Here is an 18,798-nt window from a genome sequence, read left to right on the forward strand (position 1 = left end):
GATTTTTCCTTTTAATATTTAATAATGATTGGATTTTTTTTTTAAAATATAAGATAATCTATATCTATTCATCTATGATTATAATTAAAATTTTCTTTAATACCCATGTATACGATAACAACTATGATGATTGGACTGTTGGTACTAATATATATGGATCAAAATAATAATTGGACCATCATTCATGTTCAATTATCATCATCAATTATAATCTTAAATTTCTACAAAATGAAAATAACATTTCAATACAATACAAGGTTAACAAAAATGTAATATATATATATATATATATATATATATATATATATATATATATATATATATATATATATATATATATATATATATATATATTAAGTACAAAAATATTTATACAATGCAATATTCATTGACGGATATAGTATCAACAAAATCTCTTTCACAAAATTATTTTTGAGACCAAGAATAAAAGGATATTCATATATGTATTCATACACCTCTATCCGTAAATGAATAAAACTTTATGAATAATATTCGTTCATATATTATTATATTTATATCCATACAATACTATTCACCAATGAATAAACCCAAATTTATAAATGAATGATGCAATTTCATGCAAAGATGATTAATATGTTCAAATTCATATTCATCAATGAAAAAAAGTAAATTTATTAATTGATGATGCAATTCTATTCGTAGATGATTAATGTGTTGAAACTTGTCCAAATATTTCAAATATATAACCATACTTATTCATTGATGAATAAAATATTTTAGCCCACTACAATAATATAATCATTCTCCACTATGGACTAATATTCAAAGTAACAACAATAAAGATACCTATTATTTGAAATATATACAATATGTATTCATTAAACAAAATTCATAAAAACAATAAATAAATACTTTATTTTGGGGTTTGGGGTAAAGTCACATTGATATGACTTATGAGAGAAGACAATAATGAGAGATTAAACCTTCAACCTTCATTATTGCGCATCACATTTCCTATTTTTACCTGGTTTTACTTTCAACACTCGCCTTTATGATTCTTTTTTCTGGTTACAACCGTACCCTAAGATATTCAGAGCAAATGTAAGAAAAAATGAGGATAAATTGTTGGGTTTTAAGTGCTGGATAATGTTACCGAATCCTTTCTTTTTCCTTTTGAGTCGATGCATGACTGATTCTAAAACCATGAATAGAGATTACTTTCTATAATCATCGATCAAAACTTGGAATTTAAAATCTTGATGCATCTGCTAATCTATCAGGAGATTTATAATCATCAATTAAAGCAGCTAAACATCATACATATGAAGAGAAAGAGGAAGGGTTCACAATGAAAACCTGTAACTTAAATTCTTGATGCATCTGCTCGAAAAAAACATATGAAATAGGACGTCGATGATGGTTCTGAATATAAATATGGGCGGCAGAAAAGGGGACGATGGGTACGACGGACGTGAACGGTTGTGTCTTGAGTGGCAGTGCCTGTTCAGAGATGGTTAGTGCTAGTAGTGGTATGTTAGTACGATGATGGTGTCAGTTGTGGACGTGGATGGTGGTGCTCCGCCATTTTTTTTGAAGACGAAGATGTTGGATCGAGAAAAAGGCACAATTAGGGTTCTTTTTCTTTTACATCTGTAGTGTTGGAATACAGGTAAAGAGAGATAATGTTGGCCGATTTTAAGGAACAAGTTTGAGGATGAAATTACTTTAATATCCTTTTGGTATATTTTAAACATAGAAAAGGTTTAAATTAATTGAAAAAATAAATAATTGCCAAATTAATATCAACCATAGATTTTGAAAATTTTAGGGTCCTGAAATGTTCTCGCGTTCTTAACCTTTTAGGTGTTCTAATTTGATCATACTCCTCCTATATATATATATATATATATATATATATATATATATATATATATATATATATATATATATATATATATATATATATAAGATGAGTCAGACTTACCGTTAGTTGGTCTCATTCACGAAAATGGTCTATAAGAGGTGTTTAAGGAAGCGGCCTATAAAATGACCGCCATTAGGTATTCATTCTTACCCACCACACTTTTGACTAGTGGAGGGTCAAGCCGAACAGGTATGATATGACATTAATTCCTCATTAATAAGTATAATAATTATTATAAAGTAACTAAATGTTTTTATAAAACTCTCAATCTTATTTACTTTAGGAAAAATGTGAAAATGATACTATTCCATGAAATTGCACTTTGCACATTTTCAAAGTCGTTATGGAGCGTGTGTGGTTAACCGACACACTAACTTAGACTAAGAAGGGTGGCGAAGGGTAGCTCGGGAATTATCATAGATCAATGGAGCGTGTGTGGTTAACCGACACATTGATTAGGTGGTAAATAACTCGACTGTACCAAGCTAATTTGCATGGTTATTCACACCTTGTTTGTGATCCTCGATATCCTAGTCACAAACTTGAAGAGCATAATCGAGATTAAACATGCCATTGAAAAGTTCAATGAATCTCAAAAGAATCTAGGAATTTCATTTCATTTAAAACCTAAATGTTCATTTTGTTTTTCATGGTGGAAATTGGTAAATCGTCATTTACTTACCTTCATATAATTTACAATTGGATTACGACATTCTTCTTCCGAATTGTGAATTAGAATGTTGGGTCCTAGCCTTAATATTTCTTTTGGGGTGTGATATTAAGGATTGCGTATCTAATCTAAACTTTGTTCCTTTTCTTTTTCAGATGTCTGGCTCAATCAACGCTTCAAGCTCGAACCCCTCAAGCTCCTTTTCTCTTTTGAACATCTGTAGGAGGGTCACCTTCGATGGGTCCAACTTCAATGATTGGATCCGCAACATCCGCATGGCCCTCCGATACGAGGAGAAAGAATATGTCCTTGATGGTTTCGACAACACCTCTTGTCAATAGATACAAACTTTCTCGTGCGGTCCTCTCAGACATTTTCATATAATCGTCAACAGAATCGGGCGGCTCCCCCATTGCCATAAGTTTAATTGCAGCAACACATTTCTGCAATCCTGTGAAGCCACGTTTACCTCTAGAATCATATTTCAATTGGAAAAATTCATACCTAAATATATATTAAACATGTAAAAATTGTATTTATTTTATCTAAAAGTGACATTTATAAATGAGAAAAGTTGAAACAAACAATACCTAAATATATATATTAAACATGTAAAAATTGTGTTTATTTTATCTAAAAGTGATATTTATAAATTAGAAAAGTTGAAACATGCGATACCTAAATATATATTAAACATGTAAAAATTGTATTTATTTTATCTAAAAGTGACATTTATAAATTAGAAAAATTGAAACAAACGATACCTAAATATATATTAAACATGTAAAAATTGTATTTATTTTATCTAAAAGTGACATTTATAAATAAGAAAAGTTGAAACAAACGATATCTTGCTTCCATGACATTGGCTATCATTTCAAACACATTTTTTTTTCAAACGAAACCTTCTATGTCATTCCTTACGATCTCTATTTAACGTCGCACGTCGTGTGAGTAGTGGAGCTGGATCTGGCTGTAATAGCTTGTCTGTATAATACTTGTACATCATACTCACGAACATATCATCTTCGTTGTTATCATCGTTGTAAGGATGAGCCGGATCAAAACAATCCATATTTTGGTTTTGAATTATTGAAAGAAATATGTAGTTGAAACGGTTATGTATTTTGTAGGTAAAATTGTTATATATTTTGTAGGTAAAATTGATATAAATTGAATGTATTTATAGTATAAATAAAATGTTTTTTTTAATAAATTACAATTTTTAATCGGTCAAAATTATGACCGTTAGAAAAAAAAAATGTGCAAAAAATTGGTGTTACCTCCCGTATTCACCATAACATGTTATTACATAACGCCTAATCACGGCTAGAAGGCGATGTTACTTTCGTTATGACGCCGTTATTAGGCTCTTACATGGACATAACGCGTTTCCCCATTGCCCATACCGATAGGTCTCCTGTAACTAAAAACTTAAATTAGACTTTGTTTTTGGAGCTTTTTATAATTATGATCGTTATGTATAAGTTTCGTGTGATTAAGGTTAGACTTCAATCGATTCGAGAGATTTTGGATTGTTCAAAACATAATTCACATGATGGACCCAAGAATAGGACTCCATTGACCAAGTCAAACTTCCATCACATTTTCTTTAACCTTTTTGACTTCCTGTTTCCTTCCGCAACAAAACAATTTCCTTTTCCTTTTGTAAATTATATCCACATAATCATTAAATTTTTATTCTTTTGCATTATATGATTAAAATTATTTTCGATTTCATAAGTTTATTTAATGTTCTATTTGAGAATTTATGCTTGTTAGCACATGATATGTTCGAACCACACAATAACATCATTACTTAGATCTACTTGCTTAACCTAATCTTTTCAAATATTAAACATTACCCTTTCATAATTATATTCTCTTCCTCCTTTATTCCCTTTCCCTTTTCAACTTCAACTCCATTAATATTGCTTTGCAATTCATTTTCAATTATAAATAAATGCATGATACCCAAAATGTCCATTCTTTATCGACCAAAAGGGCCGTCCAATTAAAGGTTGACCTTTGAAGTTTACGACTTGTATGAGCCTATGAGGTGTTCCGATTCTACAAACACCAGAAGATTATATTTCCCTCAAATGCAAGATTTATACTTTAAAAATATAAAAAACATGTTTCGTGGAACATACATTTTTAAAATGGAATCCGATTCACACTCAAGCATATTTACTTAAAAATTAATTCCAATTGCCCAATGCAAGATTTCTAACAAGATTCCAAATGCCCAATGCAAGATTTATATATGTATATTATCGGATATGACTTCTTTTAAATTCTATTGAACAAGAGAAAGTAATCAAATGCTTTTTATTAACTTTGATTCGTTCATGAAAACACTAACTTTAGTCAAGAAACCATTTTTCCATTAAAATAATAAAAGTACAGAATATAGACCAACAAGAAAAAGAAACTAAAAGAGAGGAAAAGAGTGTTAATTGGAAGGGAAAGAAAAGATTAAAAAAGTCACCTCGATATATCCCCACATCAAAAGCACATTCTTTCTTCCATTCTTCGCTTTAATCCACTTTACAACTAAGTAGACCTTCAATTCATGAGTTTCCATTAGTTCTCCAATATGTTCTCTCATTTCTTAAATCGCGAAACTGATCACGAGACTCTGAAATCTGATCAGTGTACTTCAAGATCTCTCTTTCTCTGTACGTCAGTTCACTTCTCTTATGTTTCTTCAATGCATGTCATCTATTTCTTGTGCGTTATTCAACATAGCTGCAGGAGTCCCAGCTTTTGAAAGTTAAAGTTCATAATCCATCACCTTCTGTATTGATTTTCTTGTAACTCCTCATATGCATGGAATTTCACTAGAGTTTACTTGTCATACACGATTACACGTACTTGTTGCGAGTTTGCCAATTATGGGGTCTATAGATGTTGATAGCCCAACAACATGGGTGCCTTATATGAACAATCAAGATTGTTCACAAAAGATTTGCAACTTATACTGTCCCCAGTGGTGTAACTATGTCGTCCTCCCTTCTCCTCCACCGCCTGTAGGGTTTTCTGACAATGATACAGATGGTGCCAACCTCTCGCCTCTTGTGATCGTAATAATTGGTGTTTTTGGGAGTGTGTGCCTTTTGATTAGTTACTATGTTATAATCTCCCGACTTTGTATTGTAAACAATGATTCATCTGAACCTTTGAGAAGGAGAGGCGTTCAGAATCAAGAAACCCTGGAGTTGGAAATGGTTGAGGATGATTATAACATTGAAGACCATTTCAATATTGGTCCTTGGCATGATCCCGACAAGGGTTTGGATGATGGTATGATCAATTCGATTAAGGTTTGCAGATACAAGAAAGGAGATGGATTGGTTTCATGCACTGATTGTTCGGTTTGTTTAGGAGAATTTCAAGAAGACGAGAATCTTAGACTTTTGCCCAAATGCAGCCATGCTTTTCATGTTTATTGCATCGATACTTGGCTTACAAGTCATTCAAATTGTCCGTTATGTCGAGCTAATGTAAATTGTTTCGATAGTACCATATCATATGTTTTATCTCCTCCTCCACCACCACCACCACCACCACCACCACCACCACCACCACCGCCACTATCACTCCCACCACCACCACCGCCTCCACCTCCACCTCCACCTCCACCTCAATCTGAGGTGATTGTCTCAAGGAGGGTTCAAAGGGATATAGCAGAAGGAGATGCTGTAATTGAGATAAGAGAAGAGGATGGTCAAAGGGAAGTAAGAAGATCAGTATCTATGGGTTATTTGTACCAAACCCGGATAGCAATGGCTGACATTTTGTTCGTTAATCAACAAGATGAAATGGAATTGGAAATATGCCAATTTGGAGAAGGTGTTGGATCATCAAAACATGTTTTGAAACCAGAACAATGTAGATTTGGATACGAAGATGGATCATCAAAACGAGTGTTGAATGAAAATAGCATATATTTGAATTGTGGTGATGTTAATCATGATAAGATGAAAAGATCTTTTTCTAGTGGGAGGCACTTATTCATTAGAGGATGGAAAGGGAAGACCTTAAGAGTTTCAGGTTTGCCTACGTAGGGTTTAAGTCCTCAATTGAAAGACTTCAAAATTTGAAGGATTGATTTTTGTGAGATTACTTATTTAAGTTATTTTTGTGTTTCGAGCATCAATCTAGAATCTTATTCCGTAAAAAAAAATGTTTTCAATTTATTAAATGGGTTGTGTTTGCTCAATATCGTTATGAACTTTTTCCCTTACAATAAAAAGAAGTTTTAGAATTTTTTTTTTGGAACATCAAATTAAGAACTTTAAAGTAAAAAGATGCTAGAAAAAGAAATATTTTACATCTTTGAAATACCTGAATACCAAACGTTTCAATACAATCTATAACACATCTATTTTGCATTTTTGTCGGTCCAACTACACTAATGAAAGATTATCACCTCAACTGATTTTCTTTTTAAAAGCATTCATCGGTTCACACTAATGAAAGATTATCACCTCAACTGATTTTCTTTTTAAAATCATTCATCGGTTCTGAGTCTTACGCTATAGTTTAAAGCCGTTTGTGAAAACATCAACATAAAAGATAGAGAGAGTCTCAACACTTCAAATTTTAATCGACAATTTCATACTTTTACAAAGTATAAGTGAATGACGTCAAAATGTAACTCTTAATGACCCATCAACTTCTTTTCTTAAACCCTTAAAAAGCCTAACTAAAAACATTATATAAGTTTCTTGATCGAATAAGTAGGGAAAATGTTACTGTAACACAATTAACCTTTGTTATTTGTCCGATTTGGTTACTAAAGTATTTTTTGTTATGGAATAGGTTATTCAACTTACAATTTACATGTCTAATAAGTCAATTTTGTTAGTTTTTAACAGATGATCTATTAACCAGTTATTCTAAATTAAATGAATGGTCTTTATGTTTTCAATTTCTTTTATGGTTGGTCCCTCACCAACACCATTCTTCACCGGCACCAACACCGTTCACTTCCAACAACCATCACTATTCATTTCCAGCCAAAATCGAACGGACGATTTATTATCACCCTTAAAGATCCTTTTATTTTTTACAAGATCACATTCAGGTGGTTTACAGATGGATTTACCATTGGCGAGTCGATACTAATGTATTATCCAGTTCATCTTAATACCTTTCGGTGGTTTACTTCTATAGAAAACAAAAGCTTTCTGCACACCAACTTTTGATGTTCCACCAATACCCCGAATACACCATCTTTTTTGGCCAACCTCCATTCAAATATTTTTTTTGTATCTACAATTGAAGAAATACCACTCATATTCACCAAAAGTCGCCTTAGCTATAAACACATAGCTAAAAAAACACAAAATAGAAAGTTTAGAAACCCTAATCATACTAAAACAGAGATCCATAAATAACTAGATGATCAAACAAGTAGATGTTGGTGTTATGTGTGTGTTTGTGTATACCAGGGAGCTCCCATGGATCAAACTTATAGAGATCGAATTCGGTATTGATGGCCACTGAAAGAGGGGTAAAAATTGTCTTTTTCTTGAGGTAGTGAACCACCAATTCTTCATCGGTGGGGTGGAAGTAGAACCCTGATGACAAGTGTGGTTGTTGTGAAGATGTAGATGAATCAGTACATTCCATGCTTAAAGATGTTCTGATGATCACTTGTTTAGCTTTAGAACTAACTGGAAAAGATCATTGACATTTTATCGATGTTAACCAAGAGAGAAAGAGATAGATGAACTTCGATACAGGTGAATAAGTGTGCGTATTATAGACCATGGTATTAAGGATGAGGTGAATCGTACATGATCAAGGGTAATACACTTGTTAATATGAGGACTATTGTTTAACAGTAACACTACATCATGTCATATCAGAGGGGTAAAATGAGATCTTTTATATGTGGGCGAGATATTTCTCGACGGAACCCATGATGTTTAAAATGGGTTTTTGATGGTGTTAACTCTCAGAAGTGAACGGTGGTGGTGTCGGTGATGAAAGGTGCTAGCGAGGGACCAACCATGAAAGAAATTGAAAACATAGGAACAATTTGTGTAATTTAGAATAACTCTCTAATGGAGGATCTGTTAAAACTAATGAAAAAAAATTAATAGACATGTAAGTTGTAAGTTTAATGACCTATTGCACAAAAAATACTTTAGTGACAAAATCAGGTAAATGACAATAGTTGATCGTGCTACAGTGTCATTTTCATGAATAAGTACAATAAACGAGTCCAAAATATTGTTATTCCCAATAACTATGCCAAAACTTTAGGAATACAAACACCAAATGATCATTTTTGAACAAATATAAAAAATAAAACGTATTTTAGATGAATTTGTCAAGCATCATTTTTTGCTTTGTAGAATTATTTTCAGAATGGTCTACATTTTTTTTTGTAAAATTGATCTAATTTTGAGGAATTCTCTTATTTTAGAAATTATTCATATGTTTTGAGATAGGAGCGGAAACATGGAGAACTAGTCTCTTGAGAATGCTATCACTATGTACAAAATGGTTGTTAATATATAACTTGGAATTTTGGTGAGTTGAATGAATAGTCTGATTCGGAATAAAGTGAAGAAAACTTGAATATGATTCGAAGTGATAAGTGTTTGGTGTAGGGTAAAGTTCATTAGGCATAAAATTGTTTATAGGGTTTATAGTTATATTCGCTCGACCTTGTACTTGATAGGGTGTATGTTTATAAGTATTTATTGTTATGGATTTTAATGTAATCACCTTCGAAAAATTCAAGTAATAGAAGACTTATTCGGTTCCTACCTATGGATATAAGTCTTATAGACCGAACACATTAAATGATTATTGTGTCGTTTTATCATTTTCTTTTGCTTTCTTGCGTAACACATGGTATCAGAATTGCATTTGTTCAAGTGGTTGGATTTGTTGTTGAAGGAGTATTGTCTTACAAGTTTGATTTAGAGAAATTTAATGGATTGTATGATTTCACATTATAGAAGGTGAAGATGAAGGCTCTTCTAGTTCAACAAGGTTATGCGGTGGCATTAGAAGGAGAGGCAAAAATGTCGAAGAAGATGACAATGGTTATGAAAAAATATATTCAAGCAAAATCGCATATCATGATTCTGTTATGTTTGACTGGTGAAGTGTTATGAGTGGCTGTGAATCAAACGACTATTTATGGTCTATAGCAGAAGCCCTATGAAAAAAATCAGAATAAATCTCTCATATAATCAGATGTATCAAAAAAATTGTGCGTACACCAATCAGATGTCTAAAACTACTAAGGTAAAAGATCATCTTGATATTTTTAATCGTATTATCTTATCTTTACAAGGTATTGAAGTTAAGATTGATGATGTGGACTAGACTCTCATTTTGCTTTGTTCTTTACCGAATTTATACGAGACTTTCATTGACACCATGTTGTATGGTAGAACATTGAGTACTATCAATAAAATGAAGGATGCCGTGTTGTCCAAGGAACTAAAATGTAGGATTTCTCATAATGAAGAGGGTTCTAGTTAAATTATGTTTCTTGGCAGAGGAAAAACATAAGAAAAAGATGTTGGAAATAGGGGAAATTCATGTTCCAAGCCTAAAGCTTCTAGTAAAGTTAAATGTTATCAATGTAAAGAACATGGTTTCTCCTATAGCCCATTAACAGTGGCAGTGTTGTTGTGGTTCAAGATAATTCTGACAAAGGTCCATAACGAAGGAATGTAAACAGTAAGGATGAACAAAGCAACAATGGTAGTGCTATTGTTATTCAAGACAACTCTGATGAATGTGTTATATGTGACATTTTGTCTATATGTATCAACATTGATCTTTATATCAATTATGAAATCAACTTAATCTCCGTTGTCTATATCTTAGGAATCGACCTCGTTATCGGTCATTGTTTCATTGAAATTGACTTCATTACTGATCTCCGTATGGAATGTGGGAAGATGAAAATAGGATTATAGAAATCGACCTCTTTGCTGGTCATTATATTGTCGAAATCAACTTCATTTACCAATCTCTATACGAAAGGTGGGTGGATGAGATAACATTGACAATAGTAAATAAGAGGATGGGACTATGGAGGGAGTGTAGGAAGGGATTGTTTTTTTAGGTTTATGCTTGTGAGATATAAGAGCAAAAGAAGATGTCGATGGGATATGAAGGTCATGATGGGACCTTGTTTTCTTAATTCTTCAAGAATTAAATTAGATTTGTAACAATATTAAAAGAAACAAGCAAAAGATATTTTAGACAGCTTGACAAACAAGCCACAAGGATCATCACCAAGAAAAACATTTAGGGATAACTTATGCAAAATATGGGAAACCATAGGCATTATTTATGAAATTTTGTTACTTTCTAAGACCAAAAGGTGTAGTCGCATTTCACTTTTTCTATACCAAATCAAGTTTCCAATCACTCTATCTTTCACTCTTCAAAAACCTGAAATTGATCACCTTTCACTTAAAAAAACAATAAATAGAGTTAATTAAAAATTATTAATAAACATAAAAATTAATAAAAATAGAAATATTTCATTACTTAAATATAAAATTTACATAATAAAACCTAGAAAAACATAACTAAAAATTACAGAATAAAAAAACAACCAAGATTTAAAAAAACAACATGAAACAATCTCAATGCAATATGTTTTCGTGATTTTCTCCTTCATCCTCAAAACTAGCTCGAGGGTCTATCCCGAAAGATTGTCGATATTTAACATCAAGAATTACGCATCTTGCATTTCTTTTCTTTTCCCGCACTCCTTTTCTTGCTGGCATATTTTCTTTGTCAGATACCAAACATTCAGCGAAATTCAAATTGTATCGATCAAATGTCTCCGTCATTTTCCACCTTTCTTCTGCATCGCTGCTTAAATCCGGTGCATTCGAATAGACCCCTTCCACTTCCTTTTTCTTTGTCCCTACCTATCTGTCAGATAATTTCTTCTAGTGCGAGCTCGTCGTTATTCAAATCTAACTTGATACAAGTATCAACAGAAGTTGTGTATGTATTTGAGCATGTTTTTGTTCTTTTTCTTGGTTCTCCTCCAAGTAGGAATTTGGATTTGAATTCTCTAAATCTTGGACTACAAGATAACACTTTCTAATAGTCATTATACTTGAACATCTTTCCCATTTCGTCGCGAAACAAATGCAAAGCCTATTAAAGAATTTCTTCATCACCTTGACCGCTTATTTAGGTTGTTGTACAACCCTTTCATATTTGAAACACATTTCGCAATATTTTTCCACTTTGAATTTAGTTTGTGTTTAGTAAGTTCTTCATCACCTTCACCCAACTCCTTGCGAAATCTTTCAAGATTGCATAGCTAGAAATGGTCATGTGATTGTTTATTTACTTTCTCTGTGTTACTGTAACACCTGTGTTCCAGTATGGTTTAGCTTTTTATTCTCTAGGGCTAAAATTGGAGTTTTGGGAAAAATTCTATACCACGGAGTAGAGCAAGGATTCCCACGACGTGGCGTTGAATAAATGGCCAACACATTTTATTGAGCCACAACGGTGTGGCCAAGAGTTTCCACGACGTGACAACTGTTCTGGCCCAAGCCCATCATTTTTAGGGTTCCCTTCATATTTAAACCCCTCTAAACCCATTTTAGGGTTCATTATCATCCTCCAAGCCCTTTTTCACCTCAGAAGACCCTAGCCTCCATCCCTTATTTGACTATTGAGCTTTTTGGAACTTTTTTGGCTTGAAGAATAAGAGAAAAAGAAGAAGAAGAAGAATGTGATCTTTTGGTGGAGCTTGCAAGGAATCGACATTATCATCACCTCATATTATGTCTGGACCTTTGTAAGTGTCCAAGTTATTTTCTTTATGTCATTGGTGGTTAGATCTTGAATATTATCCAATGTTCCTCATGTTTGAGAAAGTTTGGAGGGAAGGAACTCATAAAGTTGGCAATTTTATGACTCTCATGAGTCCCAAGAGTATTATATGTTATGGATCTAGTCTTTGATGGAAGATCTTATCATTTACATAAGTTTTGGCCTTTAGGGTTCTTATTTTGACTAAGATGGATCTTAGACATGTTTTGGGCATACATGCCTATAAAGCTTCCACCTTTATGATAAATATATTAGATTAGGTGTCTAAGCCCATAACTATAATTGATATATACTTGAATTGATAGTAACACAGTCCTTTTGGGTTGTCCTCAAGACTATCAACTAGACATAATGATTTTAGAGAAAGAGGTTGATTTATTATTTGATTAATAAATTGAAATAAATAATTTGTTAATATATTATGAGAATAATATATTAATTAGAAATAGTAATATTTAATTAATATTTAATCATAAGTTAATTAGAATTAATTTTGGGATTAAAATAATTAATAAAAAATACAGGGATTGAATTGTCATTATTCAATAGTTGAGCAAAAGGCAATCCAGAACCCTCCATAGGCTATGGACGATTTTTCTAGTGCCTTAGAGTTTCTAGAATAGTCTCTAATGGATGTTTAGGAAAGTGGATAATTACCCGGTTTAAGATAATCTTGGATTTAGGCTTATATAGGGTTTCCTGACTGCACTATAAATAGAGCTGATATCCTATGATTTTCAGCTACTTGTTCCAAGAGATATCCAAAAAAAAATTTGCAACCTCCCTCCTCATTCTCAATCATTCTTCTATTGCTAGTGTTGGGTGTGAGTCATTACAGACGTGACAATTATGATGCTTATTCTCAATGTCTTAACAACACTACGTATTTGGATTGTTATTGCTATATAATAATCAAATGTATGTTTTATAACCTTAATTGTGTATTTTTTTATTATATACTAGTATTCTAGGGTTTCTACATTGTTGATCATATTAGAGAAAACATAGATCACTTTAGGGTTGCATACACACATAGGATTGTTTGTTATTCTCAAAACCCATCAGTGGTATCAGAGCGTAGGTTTACTTTTCTATTAAATTGATATTAATGTGAACTTGGACAAGGAGGAGAAAACAAAATCGTCATTCTGTTCATCAAACACGCCATGGTGTTCTTCCAACACAGTGTGTTGACCTATGATATCGACCCAACATGGTGTGGTGATTGCTCACCACGGCGTGTTGAGCTGTCAGATCCTAAAAATTTAGTTTTATTAATTATCTCACGAATTGATCGGGATAATTACCTTAATATTGTTTTAATTGGATAAAACTAAATATTGATATCATTATCTTAAATTCATGATTGGTATTATTTTAATTTAATTAATTGAATATTCATTTTGAAAATTTTAAATAAAACATAGTGTTTTTGAAAAAATTTTAAGAATACACCCTTATATTATATGTAACATTAAAGGTCTAATATTACTATATATATAAGACAAGTCAGTCGAACCGTTAGTACGTCTCATTCACGAAGCCGATCTATAAGGGGGTATAAGGAAATTGCGTATAAAATGGCGATTGAATTAGTGTTACATATGCTGACTCTGGTTATGGTGGTGACTTCTTGAAGCGCAGGTCACAGACATGCTATATATTCACTTTATTTAGATGTGTCATCAGTTGGAAGTCAACGTTACAAGATACCATTGCTTTGTCTACAACGAAATCCGAGTATATGTCCATGACGGAAGGAATAAAGGAGGAGATATGGTTGTAAGGGTTCTTCAGAGCCTTGGTCTGAAAGTGGAGAGACCTGTCTTATATTGTGATAGTCAAAGTGCTTTAAGTCTTGCAAAGAATCATGTGTATCACGAGAAGACGAAGCACATTGATGCCAGTCTGAATTTCATTCGGGATATTTTGGAAGGAGACAAGTTTTCAATACTGAAGATTGATACCAAGGTCAACCCAGTAGATATCTTGACAAAGTCGTTGCCCACGGAGAAGTACAAGCTTTGCTTGGACTTGGTTGATGTTCGCAGGAGGTAGGTCCCTTTGGGGATGAATAGCAGGAAGGAAGAGGAAGTTCTTTTTCGAGGTGGAGTTCAGAGGATGGTCAAGTCAAGGTGGAGATTGTTAAATGTGACTCGAGCATTTAGAGCATTTGGATCATGTTTATGAAGCATTTGTAGCACTTGGACCTCAATGGAGCACTTGGGGTTCATGGAGCATGTGACAAAGGAATGAATCTTCTGAGAGAGGAATAGATCATCATACAAAAGGACTGATCAAGTGCTAAAGGAACAGATCGTGTTAAAGGGCGTTTAGAGCACTTTGAAGAGGTTTGGAGCACTTGGAAGGGATATGGAGCAACAAGGGGTCCTTGTTGCGCCACATGATGAATAGATGGGTCAAAAGGAATGCTCTTGTGCCATCTTGTTCTCGTCTTGAGCCATCTTGTTTTCTTGTTGAGCCATGCATAACTTGTTGAGCCATGCATGTGCCTGTTGCTCATGGTGATGTTGTTGCTCTAAGATTGATGTTGTGCGCCCTTCTTGATGCTCTTGCGCCATTTAGATCCCTGTTGCAACAACTAGGGTTGCTGTTGCGCCATGAAGAAGCTATTGCGCCATCATGGACCATCTTGGTACATGATGCGCCATATTGATTCCTTTGTTGTGCCATGTTGATCCAAGTATGCCTAGAAGATGATAATGCTCAAGAATGTTCCAGAAGATGCTGCATGGCGGATTGTGATTCGTTAACACCCTTCATGGGCCTATGGGCCAATAGGCTTGACCCATTAGGGTTTTAGGTCTGATCCCTCAAGTATAAATAGGGATGCATGCTAGGTCATTTTGTATCTTGAATTCTAGAGTGATAGGCAAATCTCTATGTAATTGTACTTGTAAACTCTGTGTTGTGAGCTCTGAAATGAAGAATACTTCCTTCCTTCATGTGGACGTAGGTCTCCTTGACTGAACCACGTAAATACTGTGTCTTTTGTGCTTTTGGTTTTGCTTGTTATCTACTTTACTTTCTAACACACACACACACACAGATAGATAGATAGATAGATAGATAGAGAGATAGAGAGAGAGAGAGAGAGAGGCAATGTGTCTTCCCCCCTTCCATCACCGCATCCAAAACTACACCCATGGTGTGGTATTCATATATACGGTCCCGACCACCACTCACCTTCACCATGGTACACCCTCTGACCTAACAAAAATGTTGCGAACATGAATATTAGACATACTAAGGCTTAAGTCTCATCTTTTGAATTTAAATCCTTGTGCGTTGCCCTGTGCTTTGGTGTGGTAAATGTGAACAGCGAGGAACAACCTAGCTCATCTCTTCTTCGATGATGATTTTTTATTTCGGCCATAAATTCTAGAGAGCTCTACCCATTAATATATTTTTGATAAATCATTATACATATCTTAATATGATTTTTTAGAGACGAATGTAAATATGTAGTGTTGTAGTTGGTTAATATAAACTGAAAAGTTCACTTTATTTTCTTATATTCTACAAAATACTTTTATATTTTTTTTTCTTTGATTTGGCGATTTCAACCAGTTTAACAGTAATCTTCTTCTTTTATTTATATATATATATATATATATATATATATATATATATATATATATATATATATATATATATTTTCGAACATACTATAACCTCTTGTTTTCAAAAAGCTCACATATTGCAAAAATTCAAACATCCAGTAAAATAGATTTTGATATTTATTTTGCTAATAAGAATCATACACAACTTTTCTCATTGTTTTGAAAAAAAAAATGTCTTAGATTTTAATGTTTGAAAACTATAAGTACAATATAAAAAGTAACAAACATAAAAAACAAAGAATTTTTGAGACGTCTTTCCTTTTTTATATTTTTTGCTAAATACGAGAGTTTTTTCAAAAGATCTTTTTAACAAATAAAAAAAAAAATCTTTTATAAAAATAAAAATAAAGTTACGGTTTAATCGAATAAAAACTTAAGATATAGACTCATTGTGTAATTAACTCATTTTCTTTTATAGAGCAAAATTAACTACAAGTCTACAAGAAATGTCAAGAATAATGGGGCATACATACAATGGGCTTATATTTACAATAACCTAAACATCTAACAACACTATGGCAGTACAAACGTTAAGAGTCCTTTACTATTGGATTGAGCCCAAACTTGAAGACTGCATTTTATCATTTTATGTTCGACACCCTTTAATATATATATAATATATAACATGTATTTAAACTGTACGTAAATAGTACATATATCATTTTGAATTTTATAAATTGTTTTTTCATTAGTAAGATCATACTAGTATTTAAGTCATCTTGCATGTTGCGGCAATTTTTTTTTTTTTTTTTTTTTTTTTTTTTTTTTTTTTTTTTTTGCAATTACTTAAAATGAAAACTATAAAAAAAATCATTTAACGGACAAAAAACGTAACTTTAACACGTGATAACTCTTTTGCAATTTGTATATAAAATGTGATTTACAAATAACTAGAGTTCACATATAGCACGGTTATGATTATATCATATCAAGTGGACCACAAAAATCTTAAAATTAAGTTTCAATAAAAACAACGTAAAAGCATATAATGTTTAAATAAAAAGTAATATTGATAAAAACGACAACTATAAAAACATTTATGTAAAAGATTAAAAATTTAATTTTAAATATAGTAAGGGACCCAAATATCAACATATAAAATATAAATAATTTAACTTTAAAATTATAAATGATGAAAACTGTTAGATCAAAATTTCTTGAGGGAAAAAAATATAAATATGATAATCGACTATGATTAGAGACTAAATTTCTATTTTTTGCGCAAAACTTTTATTTTACGTTTTGTATTACATGCTTTAAAATATGTAACTTCATTTGGCTTTGGAAATAACAAGGGACCCAAATACATATAATTTAACTTTAAAATTATAAATGGTGAAAACTGTTAGATCAAAATTTTTGATGGGAAAAATATAAATATGAGAATCGACTATGACTAGGGACTAAATTTCTATTTTCTTTGTTAAACTTTTATTTTACATTTTGTATTACATGCTTTAAAATATGTAATTTCAATTGGCTTTGGAAATAGCAACTCAAAATAAATAGTAAACCTTCTTTACAAACCATTTATGAAAATTAATATATACTAGTGTAAGAAAAAAAAACACTTTTATTTAGTAAGTTTTCTATTTTGGGAAATTCGATCCTAATACATTTTGGTATCAGAGCCATGTGTGTAGTAGGTTAGAATAGTAACCCCAAGTGTCTCTGAAAGTCTATGGTATTGGGATTCTGTTGATGTAAGGTGTTTAATGACATGCATCTCGTGGATGATTATCATTTGTTACGGTTATGCTCTAGTCGTGGTTGGTGTAAGGCTTTTTAGGCGAAAATGTCGTTTGTTGCCTGAAAATTCTCATTGACCGAGCATGTTTGTTATTCCAAACAATGATAATCATCTACTCGAGAATAAGACATTGAGCATTAGTAAACCTACCTAGAATACCATACCATTCATGAGTAAGATACACTTGGAGTTCATCTCATAAGGTTTATCTTAACACGTATTTCTCTTATTTCCCTTTTGTTTGTTTCTTGTAGTTGTTTTACTATACTAGTTAAAATGTTTAAAATATTCAATAATAACAATAATAATAATAATAATAGGCTAATAAAAATGAATGCAGAATTAGAAAATGATGAGAAAATGAAAAGAATACGTACATGGAGTATGCCACCCATGCCAATAGGAAAAGTATATAAAATATCAATAATGGATTTCAGATCAAAAAAGATAATTAATTTGGTAGAAAGAACAATACCTATTCGTGAGGGATACGAACAAATTGAATTATTTAATCCTCCTGTCTATAGATTTAAAGATATGTATCAATTTTTACATATATGAATAGTTCAAGTTAGTTTAAAGCCTTTGACTAGAGAAGGTTTAAATGCTTGTTTGATGGTAGCCTTAAGAGATTGTAGGCATTTAGACTTTGGAGACTCACTACTAGGACTTGTAGAAACGAGTCTTTGCAATGGTCCAATTTATTTTAATTGCTTCCCAAATTTCCCTGTTTCGTTAGCAGATCCTCATATATTAAGAACTTTAACCTTAAATATACAAACTAAAGGCTATAATATGATACAAAATAGTGAGCATGTTGCCATTAGTTATAAAGTTTATTACAAAGTTATGAATACATTAAACCCAAAAAATAGGTATCAAAGTATAAAAGGTAGAACAACATTAATAGAGATGGATTCAAATAAATCTAATATGATGACACCAAGGGCAATCTCTTGGAAAAATATCCAGTTGC

The 18,798-nt window shown here is 32.2% G+C and overlaps 1 protein-coding gene across 1 annotated transcript; it reads left to right on the forward strand.

Moving 5' to 3' along the window:
• The first annotated feature begins 5,082 nt into the window (after positions 1 to 5,082).
• LOC145091715 (uncharacterized) lies at positions 5,083 to 6,738 on the forward strand. Its single transcript, XM_079029493.1, has one exon. It carries the CDS (start codon positions 5,405 to 5,407, stop codon positions 6,644 to 6,646), a length of 1,242 nt encoding a protein of 413 aa, XP_078885619.1. The 5' UTR covers positions 5,083 to 5,404; the 3' UTR covers positions 6,647 to 6,738.
• The last annotated feature ends 12,060 nt before the right edge of the window (positions 6,739 to 18,798 follow it).

Source organism: Lactuca serriola, chromosome 3 (genome assembly GCF_051521515.1).
Source record: "Lactuca serriola cultivar US96UC23 chromosome 3, Lser_US96UC23_V15, whole genome shotgun sequence".
Classification (NCBI taxonomy): Eukaryota; Viridiplantae; Streptophyta; class Magnoliopsida; order Asterales; family Asteraceae; genus Lactuca; species Lactuca serriola.